Below are 12,034 nucleotides of genomic sequence, written 5' to 3'. Positions count from 1 at the left end.
CACGTGTACCACATGAATACGAGTCACTGGCCGTCACCTCTGTCCTCTCTTTCCATAGGTTCAGCCTCCCTGTAGTCGACGGCTTCTGAACAGCTCCCAGGGGAAGTCAGACGCCCGAGCTACCCTTGCCTTCCAAATTCCCAAGCGTCAACACAAAAATCATTTCTCTTTTGGCTTTTGACAGTTGCTTGGAGTTTTTTTTTTCTTAATAACCATTACTTCCATTCCCTTGCCCTCCTCCTTTTCCTCCTTCCCTCCCCGCATTGGCTGAAAGTGATGATGAAACACGGTCAGGGCAAAAATCAATTAGTAACTGCTGTTCAGACCAAATCAAGCAACAGTGGCCAGCAGTGGATGGACTGTGTTTAGGTTGTGGCTCTTCAAAGTATTTAGCACTGGCTGCAGCCTAATATACCCAAACCCTGCATGAAGGAACATTCCCTGACAGTTTCCCATTTTAGAGCCATTTTCTCTTCCTGCATTCTGTGATGTGTAACTTCAGCTGGGAGGCAAGAGTGGGATTTTAAAATCAGACTGTTTTCCTGTCACTGCACATCCACTCCCTTTCCCTTGCAGTACCTCTGGCCCATTTATGTCACTGAAATCCCTTTAAAAGAAAAGTGAGCCTGCACACATGCTGACTGTCATTCTCTGTCGCTGGTAGAGAAATTTAGGCACTAGAGATGCATTCCGCTGGTGAAGAGGCCTTTTCTATTTGTGTTCCAAAGATACGGCAGCGAAAGCTCTTTTCTTTACATAGACTGGAATGGCTGTGACATATGCGACAGAAGGAGCTGTGTATTTTAGCAGCGCTCCTCCCAGAATGTAAATCCTTCTTCCATGTAGGCGAGAACGTCTTGTTAGCATCTCCGTGGTACCCAACCCGGTGCCTTGGAAGTAGAAACTGGGGTAGTTGTAAGCTCCTTCAGAGGGAGGAGCTGAAATTCCCTCATTAATTCTTCTCATTCAGTAGGGGCTTTTATGAATGTAATAATTAATCTCGTGAGCTACCGTCCCCTGAAGAATCCATTTACACAGTCTCTTTGTAAAGTGTACAGACATCTTTACTTTCTGGTTTTTGAACTTTCTGATTTTTTTTTTTTTGACGGTACCATGCAGCATGTGGGATCTTAGTTCCCTGACCAGGGATCAAACCCACACCCCCTGCACTGCGATCGCACAGTCCACTGGACCTCCAGGGAGGTCCCTGAACTTTCTGATTTCTATCCCTAAGTCAGACCTCTCTTTTCATATAAGGAGCAAATGGCTTCCATGATTCCATCCTCAAACCAGCTAAGAGAGAAATCTTCAAAATAGAATTTAAGCCCTAAGGAGAAGTAAAAGTATTAAAAGCCAGTGTAAAGAAAGGCTTTTTTAAAAAAAAAAAAACCCCCACACATTGAGCCCATTCCCACAGCTGTGTGATTTTCTTCCTAAGCAGGCATTCCTTACAGTCAGTGGCCAGTGTGTATCTCCTTCCCTGACCATGACTACATCAAAAACCACTGTGTCCAGATTTCAGCAGACCCTTGGCTTCTAACATGGGAGCGTCTTATTCTCCTCCTTTTTAAAAATGTTTGAGCACTACCTTCTCGGAGAGAGAATACATATTTTCAATTCTAACAATTTTGGATAGTGAATGATATAAACTGTTCACGTATTTGTTTTATTGATATTAGTTGTACAGTCATACATTTAAAGCCAGTCCAGCAAAGTACTGATACATAAAAAGGAAGGAAATGATGCCATTTACAGCAACATGGATGGACCTAGAGTTTGTCATACTGAGTGAAGTAAGTCAGAGAAAGACCAGTATCATATGATATCACTTGTATGTGGAATCTTAAAAAATGATACAAATGAACTTATTTACAAAACATAAATAGACTCACAGACATAGAAAACAAACTTATGGTTACCAAAGGGGGAAGGAGGAGAGGGATAAATTAGGACTATGGGATTGACAGATTCCAGCTATCAATACTACACGTAAAATAGATAAGCAATAAGGATTTACTATATAACACAGGGAACCATGTTCAATATCTTGTAATAACCTATAATGGAAAATAGTCTGATAAATATACATATATATATAACTGAAAATATATATATATAACTGAAAAACAAAAGTGCTGATAATGTTAGTGAATGTGGTGCTACTTGGGATGACAAGTCAGTCTGTTGGTTTGTTCTGTGATCTACTGTCAGCATAATCCTGCCTTACACACTCCTTCTTTGCTGCCAGCCTGGCCCCAAAAGAGCTTCCAGGGCAGGACATCCAGGGTGTAGCTGGAGGTCCCTCGTAACACTGACACCAAACTTTCTTAGTGCTTACTGTCACTACTGTCTTGCTCAGCTCGGGCTGCTGTAACAAAATGCCCTAGACCAGGTGGCTTACACAAACAGACATTTCTTTCTCACGGTTCTGGAGGCTGGAGGTCCAAGGGGCCAGCAGATTCGGTGTCTATTGAGAGCCTCTTTCCTGATTCACAGATGGCCATCTTCTTGCTGTGTCCTTACATGGCAGAAAGAGAAAGCTCTGGTCCCTTCATCTCTTTATCAGGATACTAATCCCGTCATAGGGGCCCCACCCTCAAGACCTCATCTAAACCCAATTACCTCCCAAAGGCCTCGCCTTTAAATACCATCACATTAAGGGTTAGGCTTTAACATATGAATTTGGGTGAGACACCCAACATTGTTTTTTGTTTTTTTATTTATTTTTGGATGTGTTGGATCTTCCTTGCTGGTGTGGGCTCTCTCTAGTTGTGGCAAGCAGGGACTACTCTTCATTGCGGTGCGTGGGCTTCTAATTGTGGTGGCTTCTCTTGTTGCGGAGCATGGGCTCTAGGCGTGTGGGCTTCAGTAGTTGTGGCTCGCGGGCTCTAGAGCACAGGCTCAGTAGTGGGGTGCAGGGGCTTAGTTGCTCCGGGCCATGTGGGATCTTCCCGGACCAGGGCTCGAACCTGTGTCTCCTGCATTGGCAGGTGGATTCTTAACCACTGTGCCACCAGGGAGGTCCCAATCCAAAGTATTATCTGTTGAAAAAATCTAAAATACTCTGGCATAACCCACTCAATCCTTAACTTCTTAAACTTGAAGTATATTTGTAAATTCTCAATTCCTATAAATAAGACAATGAATAAGAGGAGCTTTAATGCTAGAGATTATCAGGGTTTTTTCCTATTTAATAACATGAATGACCTGCATAAAGTATAATTTGAACATTTAAGTACTAACTTTAAGAATCAAGAATATGGGCTCCCCTGGTGGCGCAGTGGTTGAGAGTCCGCCTGCCGATGCAGGGGACACGGGTTCGTGCCCCGGTCCGGGAAGATCCCACATGCCGCGGAGCAGCTGAGCCCGTGAGCCATGGCCGCTGAGCCTGCGCGTCCGGAGCCTGTGCTCCGCAATAGGAGAGGCCACAGCAGTGAGAGGCCCACATACCGCAAAAAAAAAAAAAAAGAACAGTTAGAACTTTTGCAAGTTTTATTCGTTAAAATATAACAGATAAAATTTTAAGTGTGCTTAAAATTAAGGAACATTTATTTAACTCTCAAGCCTAAGGAGTAAAACTATGAGGAAGAAGGGATATTTTCACTCAACATTTCCCCTGTGCTGGAAGAAAACTTTAAAACCACAAATGCCTTTCTCCTTTTTCTTTTGCTTTCCCTTTGTCTAATTTCTGTTTGATTTTTAAACTTAAACCTGATAAATGAAGACATATAAACACACACACACACTTGTGTGTGTGTGTGTGTGTGTGTGTGTTTATATGTCCCAACTTGGCAATAATGCAGCCAATATAATCAAAAAATACTCTGCTAGCATTGCCCCTGTTGGTTTCCTGGAAATACTTTGTTGGTTGTGCCTTGTCTCTATTACATAGAAAGTTCTCCCTCCTGACCTGAAAACATTTTGTTTCTTTATATATTATTTTCATATTTCAAGTTCTTAGAAAATTTTTGGTAATATGCCCTTAAGGTACAGTCAAAAACAAATATAGTTTGCATAAGGCTTATTTATAAATTTAAGTTCTGTGTACTTTGGACTAAATAGCTGTGTGATGAGTGATTTGACTGTGTTAAAGATTTAGCCACTGCTTGTCTTCAAGCCATGTGGCAGTTTTGAAGAAATTTTAGGATAAATTCATCTTGTATTTAAATTTATAAATGATGTGTTTCCATTTTTTTGGTAAAAGAGTTGCATATCCCTTGATTTCTCGTGGATCCTCACTCTAGAAGAAGGCTGGCATTAAACGTTTTCACGTGCAGAACTGTTTCACCACTTCAGTCTGATTCTGATGTCACCATTGCCCTGTAGTCCTGTTGGTATTGATTGGCTAGGCGACATGACCTCAGGTGTGTTAGCACAACTTTTAAAGAAGACTTCTGGTCTTTTATAGGTGATGAAAATCTATTTTTTAATGGACAGTTGATAGATACTTCTTTCCCTATTAACTCAATAAAAGTTTGAATAAAGTACCCAGATGAAGGCAGGATGCACTGACTGGCTTTGAAATAGTTCTTTATCTTCGGTGTCGATGTGCCACGGTGTCATCAGCGTTCTGAAACAGCAGAGAATCCCCTTTGAACTTCTTTTGTTGCCGTCAAAGGCTATCCATATTCACATCAGTTTTCCTTTTATTCCCTTCAGATTCTCTCTGTAGCCACTAAGAAAGGATTGTAATAAAAGGTATTTAAGAGCTACATAGATCACGTGTCAGAACGGAAGAAAATTATCTAATGATTTAGCCATTTATCCTGTTTTATTTGCACAGAAGTTAGAAGGAAAGAACCAGATGAAACCCAGCAAATGATAACACAGCTTTTTTTCCCTCTTTTTACAGTTTGTCTGTCACATGTTGTAGTGAGAGTGCAAATAAAACTTCTCTATACCTCACGCCGTTATGTTGGCTCTTACGTGAGAGGGAAATTCCATCCACGTTGAGCTCTAAATCTTTATATGAAATCTAAATCTTTATATGAAAATGATAGCTTAAAAGTATTAGGGAGATAACAAAATGAAATAATTTTGCATTTCCTGTTGCACTAGCTAGCCGAGAGATTCAATACCCCCAGCTGGTTTCCTATGAGAAGACAATATCACTCCCGTTTCATCATCAAAGTCACCAAATCTACAAAAGGGCTGTTCTCTTAGCCTAGTGCTCTCTTTCTATCTGGTGCAGTGAGCCAGTCTCAAATAATGAAGCAGGAGCAATGTCACAAGTCTGGTTCACTTTCAATTTTGTTTTGTTATGTATTTAAAAGAGATGGACTGGTTTTATTGATAGGCTGTGTACAGGTGCAAAGTCCACTTTGAAGGGTTTAGAAGTGGCTTTGGTTGAAAGGACAGGAAGATCCTTACATTGAGTGTCCTTGTTATAAAGTTGAGATAGAGTGACACTCTGAATGAAAATGACCTTTAATGGGATGGCTGTCACCCGTCGATGGGATGTCATTCATCTCTGAGCTTTAGCCTTGAACTGAGTTAAGCTGTATCATAATTGAGAAAAAGAAGGCATGAATTTTTAATTTTTCTTTTGGAAAATAAGTGATAGAATTCTTGAAATTGTTTGTGACTGTTAAACAACTTTTCATTATTTCTATCAACACTTCTATTTTTGTTGTGAGGATAGGACGTAAGCTATATTTTCTTCCAGGTAAATTTTCAGAAGTAGGGAACTTACACAGATTCTGAAATACAATTTTGTTTTCATAGGTATACATACATATATATGGACACAGGTGCACATATATGTATGTACATAAAATATCTGTGAGAAAGCTTAGTATTGATATATATGTCTTTTAGATTATGTTTTAAGCAATCATTAATAAACACCAATAAGCAGTTAAATAACTTAATATTCCCACTCTGATACTATAAAGTAATTCTTTTGTTTTACTATGATTTTTCTCAAAAATGAATATGGGAGTATTTTTTCTACACATATTACTTTATTTCTACCCTCATTACTTTATTTCTACCCTCATTATACTCATTGCCTTTATTTTTAATGAAAGAAAAAGGCTATGTGTGATCAAAGATCAGAATCATTATTGGAACTTTTAATATTTTTAAATTATAAGGATAATAAAACAGAAAATTAGAAAGGTAGAAAAAAATGAAAGACACTTCATTAATAATTTTTATTATCATTACATTTTTTTACTATGCATTTTATTTGGAATCAAACACAAACCCCCTACTACTTTGCATCCTGCTTTGTTTATTTAACTTTTATCATAAACATTTGTCCAAATTGCTACATGATCTTCATAGCTATCATTTTTAAGACTCTACCGATATGCCTTTGTGCATATAATCCATAATTTAAAATGTATATGTAATTAATTTTTAGTTACATATTCTGTTATTTATTAGATTCAATTCAAAGCAAACATCAGAATTTCTATAAGATCAAAATTTGCTTATAGCTCACGTCAATGTATGTAATAAACTGTAACAATTTTCTCTCCTTTGTCCATTCTGTCATTTGTTTGATGCCCATAGATGCAATGACAGAATATGTATTTTACAAGTGATATAGGAATTTATCACAGTTAACACTTGTGTATAAGAAGTGAAGGCATTTGATAGTTACTAACTACTATGCTATGCCTATGGTATGCTTACTGTAAGGTGCCTTGATGTTTAGCTCTCTTCCACCCTGACCGATTAAAATTAACCCATCTCTTCTCCTTCCTTCCTGTAGCAGTGTGCTAGAATTTTTCTCAGAGGGCTTAGCCATTCTACTGCCAGTTACATTCACTTATGTACATGCTCCGACCCCCTCCACCCTCCATCATAAGCTCTCGGTAGGTAGGAATGGCTCTCCCATTTTTGGTGGTCCTTGGACTGCTGATGTAGTATCCTACCTACAGTAGATGCTCACCAAACGTCATGACACCCTGCTTTTGTTTTTGTCTTTGATGTTTGCCGAAGGCAATACTGGGAAGTGTAAAGATGTTGAAGATGTTTACTCTCTCATTTCTCTTCCACCAGTGGGATGGAGTAGGACCTCTTCCAGACTGTGCAGAACCACCAAAAGGGATCCAGATGCTGTGGCACCCATCCATAGTCAAACCCTACCTCACACTGCTCTCTGAGTGCTCAAATGCAGACACGCTGGAAGGGGCGGCAGGCGCCCTGCAGAACTTGGCTGCAGGGAGCTGGAAGGTATGATGAGTTTGTTACAATAAGAAAGAAATCTGGAATGATGAGAAGGTCCTTAGGAAATATGAGAAGTCCAATTTTGAGAAGTGCAATTCTAATAAAGTTTCTAAGGATATTAGAGAAAGACCAGTTCCATTGAACTGTTGGACTTAGAAAGGTATTTCTTTTAAAAATTCTTCTTAAGGGCTCAGGGGTCGTTGAAGAGCGCTACAAAATACAGAGGAATAGATGTAAGTATAGTCATTGAAGATGCTATGAATGCTTTCCGTTATATTTGTGTAGCTGAGCTACTTCATTTTCAGGGGCAACTGACATGTTGAGACTTTTCAAAGCACTGTCATTGACAGTTAAGGGAGCTGATACCCAAACATGTCATATGAAAACTGCTGTGAATCCTGAAATGTTGTAGCTGGTCCTGTCCCCAAAGGAAAAGAATCTCTTGCATTTTTAAATTACGGGATTACAGAGGATAATAGTTATCTTTGGCAAAAGGTTACAGTAAAGCAACTTTATGATTGGGAAAGAGATTAGGAGGGTCTTTTTCTCTGGGTCTTTACAAATACACACTGTTCCAGGTCGGTTCTCACCAAAAATTTTTCATGACCTTCTTTGTGGGTAGAAATGGATTCACGATAGCAAAGAATTCCTGAGTTTGGTCACTAATAGTTACATGGGCTAACTTGCCTTATCGCACAATAGAGTGTAACCTCTTAGAAGAACTGAGGGCATGTAGGGAAAATATCAAGACCTCCACCTTCAATTACTCATTCATTTAATATCAATGCCTGGGGGTTGGGATATCCATAAATCAATCTTTTCTTTACCATTCATTTTCTTCAAAACAATATTAATATAGACACATAGCTACAGATAACTCTCAGAAGCTCAGTACCATGGGTACCACAGGTATTGGCTTCAGTATCATGTAATAATACATTCCCTTCTTATTATACCTTCCAATACCTGACTCTTGTCACTTCTCTCTATGCCATCTTCCTTTCCATGGCTACAGTGTCAGCTGCAGCATTTTCTTTCTTGGATGTGACCTCCCAGCTCTTGGGACCCAGCCCCTGATGATACTTCCCAGGAGCTGGCTACTTACTCATGCATGGCAGGCTCACCTCTTCGCTTGAGAGTCTTAGGAATGAACATAATTATCCCTTTCCCTCCCTGCCCATAAGGCATCACTAATGCTGTACCTTAAGAATTCAGTTTGGGATGAACTTGAGGTGAACTTGTCTCTTGCTTTCAACAAGAGAAAATCTTCAAATGCAGAGTCTCACCAAGAAGAATGACAGAGTATAGCCTTGCATAAGTAGGAAAGAGATAGTAATGGAAGTCACTTCCTTGAACTTGCCCTTAGCATTAACTTCCCTCTAAAGTTAGGAGGCTTCAACTCAGATCACAATTCAAACCTAGGCTCTAACTTTTCTAAGCTTTGTGGTCCTGGGAAAATTAAAGCACCTCAGTGTTTCTCAGATGCATCGTCTTTAAGCAGAGGAGATCATGGCGGCTTCACCCCACATCATGCAGATCAGTCGCAACACTAGATGCAAAGATGCAGGATGTCATAAGCTAAGGGTTTGTCACTGTATATACCCAAGAGCACTAAGTTGCTGCAAGTCCCCACCCAGCTCCCTGGCTTTGGAAGATGGACTAGAAGGGGATGGGAAGAGAAGCTCCAGGTTCCAGGCCTGAGTCTGACCTGAAATGCAAAGCCATCTAGATAGTGGCAAATCAAGTTTGCCATCTCTTGATTTTTTTTTAATGAATTATTGCTTTACTTGAGAAACACTTAGGTTTTTATAAGAACAAGTTAAAAATGAAGAAATGTCTTTGAGCTCTAGAGGATTTTGAATGTAAGTCTTCCACCTTTGCTTTAAAAGTTAAACTCTATGTTCCATGTGCTGAAAAAGTTAACTGGAAACATGGAAAATTTATAAAGATACAAATAAAACTTCTGGAGTTGAAAACAACATCTGGAATGAAAAATACATGGAATGGAATCAACAGCAGATTAGACATTGCAGAAGAAAAGATTAGTGAACTGAAAGATAGCAACTGGAAACTATACAAAATGAAACACAGAGGAAAAAGAAAAAAAAAATTGACAGTTCATCAGTGAGCTTCAAGTGGCCTGATGTGTAAATGGAGAACCAAACAAAACAAGAGAGAAAGGAGGAAGAGAACAGAAAAAACTATTTGAAGAAGTAATGTTGAACACTTTCCAAATTTACTGAAAACCACAAGCTCACACATCTAAGCAACTCAAGAAACTCTAAGAGAAACATGAAAAGTTATCCCAAGTTACATTATAATCAAGTTGCTCAAAATCAGTAGTAAAGAGATAATCTTAAAAGCAGCCAGAGAAAAAAGACATGTTACATACCAAGACTGTACCACATCTCAACACCACATTCAAGGATCAGTGTCACTAATCATTCATTTATTCATGTGAGTCCTTGTTGAGTTACTAAGAATGTCCTCTAGAAGACAATCTGGTCTATAAGGCTTCTAAGGGCAGAAACCCATTCCATTTATTTCTTTGTACCCCACTGCTCAGCCCTATGCTTGGCTGAGCAATAATGCTCAGACACAAGCTTTTAACTGAACTCGTGTCTATGTCCAGATGTCTTTCTTGTGGATAACAGTCTTTTATATTTATAAACATCTATCAGTCACTAAGCAGTTAATAGCACATATTGTGGCCAGACCATCTTCAAATGGTCACACTTTATGATTCTTTATTTGGTCCTTTGATTCAGATGGGAACATGTAGTCAGTACAGTCTAAAATTGATAGAAAGGAGGAGTTTGGGGAGAACTATTTTCATTCCAGTTTCCAGACTCATCAGTGCTTTCAGGATGCAGATTTTGATATCATTGCCCAGTTCCACAATTCCTGCTGCAGTATTGGACTTGCTGTTTAAATTGGTAATTAAAGACACAGGCTCTGTATCTCAAGGTAGCCAGGTCAGCTGGGAAAGCTGCTGAGATATGTCTGGGTCTTTAGGTGTTTAGAGTAATAAAACAATAAATTTATAGTTTATACTATTTTATACTAATTTATTTTATACTGATTTATACTATTTTGATATTCAAAAATTCTCTCCTACTTTGGGTTATATAATGAGAATTATGGAAGAAGTCTGATAAAAATTCTCAGTATTTTCTAACAATAACATCTTGCTGACTGTTTTCAGTGCATAACCCTGAACATTAGTTCGCAGTTATCCCCAGTATGACATTTATCCCCACATATCCAGATGCACTGATTTGGTAAATTTTTCTATTACTAATAGAGACCACTGAGAAAGAGGCAGAATGGTCTGGAACAGCTGAAATCAACATCACAAAAGCTGTTCTGTACTTTAGACAAAATTTAACAACTATGACTCTCAGATTTCCCAGCCCTCATCAGATTTCAAGCAACAAATTAAAAAACACAAGGAGTTACTCTTGTAAGCAGGCACACAGATCTGCCTTAAGAAGGTAGAGTAGACACCCTGACAGCAAAGTGAAAAGATAGAAGAGTTAGAAGAAGTAAATACAAAGATGCAAGAAAGAAAAAAATGTCAGAGGCCATTCAAGGTTTCAGCTGTTTCATTTATTCTAATTGTGGATGGTCATAATGCTGACCCTCCGTTATCAGAAAATGTTTAATTATTACTTTAGATTATTATTACTAAAGTTACCTTAGTAACTTTAGAAGACAGAAAGCATTTTAAAAGACTTTTATCCCAATGGTTAAGGTAGAATTTTGAGTCTCAGGATGTCAACCTTACTTACAGGAAACACTGGCTTTCCTGATAACTCTAGACAAATGGAATAGTCCTCAGGCAGGGCAAAGGGCCGTTAGGACATATTTGTGCATAGTTATAAATATACATACTTATATAAGAATTTTTTTATCAAAATACAAATACACAAGTATGCATAAAGGTCAATCATGTTATCATCACCTTTTGTATAATTTATTAATGTACCATATTAAATGGCAAGGGAATATGTGGGAAGGGAAGATAGATAATCTATAGGAATGATTTGAGAAGACTGTCATTAAGCCAAACACTGATAAATAGTTACAGTTTTTTAAAGATCGAGAATAAATTGTACCAAAACCAAACAAAGAAATCCTTACTTTAAAAAAGCTTGATTTAAGTAAAAAAGAAAACAAAAACTGAGCAATTAAAAGATCGACTGAAGACACAGAAACAGCATCAAATTTCATGCAGACAGCATTACCATCTAAAAGCTAGGGTTCTAAGAATGTGTTTTTATAGCAACTGTTGAAATTTAGTGGCGTTTTTTTAAGTGTCCTTAATGTTTATGGCCCAAACAAAAGCAGAAATGTGAAGGTAAAACACCAGAATTTTGCATGGAGAGAGCTTTTTATAGACCTCATCATCTGAAACAATAACTTCTCTTTATGGGACGATCGTGCACACTCTTTTTCAGTGACAAATTGACTAGCAAGCTAGATCTTCATAATGGCCCAAATACTTTTTAAACTTTAAAACACTCATTACTTGGTTTACAAGCATCAGAAAAACATAACGGCAGAAGCAAAGTGAAGTGATTTTATTAGCTAACATGGACTTCGGTTACGTTTTCCTCATTTACAGTAAAACGATTTTGTTTGTCACAGAATATTAAAACAGCCGGTTACAGTCGTTTGAGGAGTCCCAAAATGTGAATGAATGCTCTTTCAACTCCCATTTATGGGTTATTTTTATTGTAACTGAACTCTCTGAAAACTCAGGATTAGAACTGTAGAAATACATGTGTACTTGCTATTAAGTCAAATATTTTAGATATCTTTGTATGGTCAGTTTTCTCCCTAAAATGTGACT

At 38.2% G+C, this 12,034-nt stretch overlaps 1 protein-coding gene across 3 annotated transcripts in view; it reads left to right on the top strand.

The window, feature by feature from the left end:
• CTNND2 (catenin delta 2) overlaps positions 1 to 12,034 on the top strand; it is a 437,245-nt gene that overhangs the window by 310,596 nt on the left and 114,615 nt on the right. For all 3 annotated transcript variants that reach the window (XM_060145991.1, XM_060145990.1, XM_060145989.1), the window contains one exon: positions 7,012 to 7,185. In XM_060145991.1, coding sequence (XP_060001974.1) covers positions 7,012 to 7,185 — 174 coding nt within the window. The remainder of the gene's footprint in view (positions 1 to 7,011; positions 7,186 to 12,034) is intronic.

Source organism: Lagenorhynchus albirostris, chromosome 3, assembly GCF_949774975.1.
Source record: "Lagenorhynchus albirostris chromosome 3, mLagAlb1.1, whole genome shotgun sequence".
Lineage (NCBI taxonomy): Eukaryota > Metazoa > Chordata > Mammalia > Artiodactyla > Delphinidae > Lagenorhynchus > Lagenorhynchus albirostris.
Note: the sequence above shows the minus strand (reverse complement) of the source record. Positions and strands in the feature narration are given on the sequence as shown.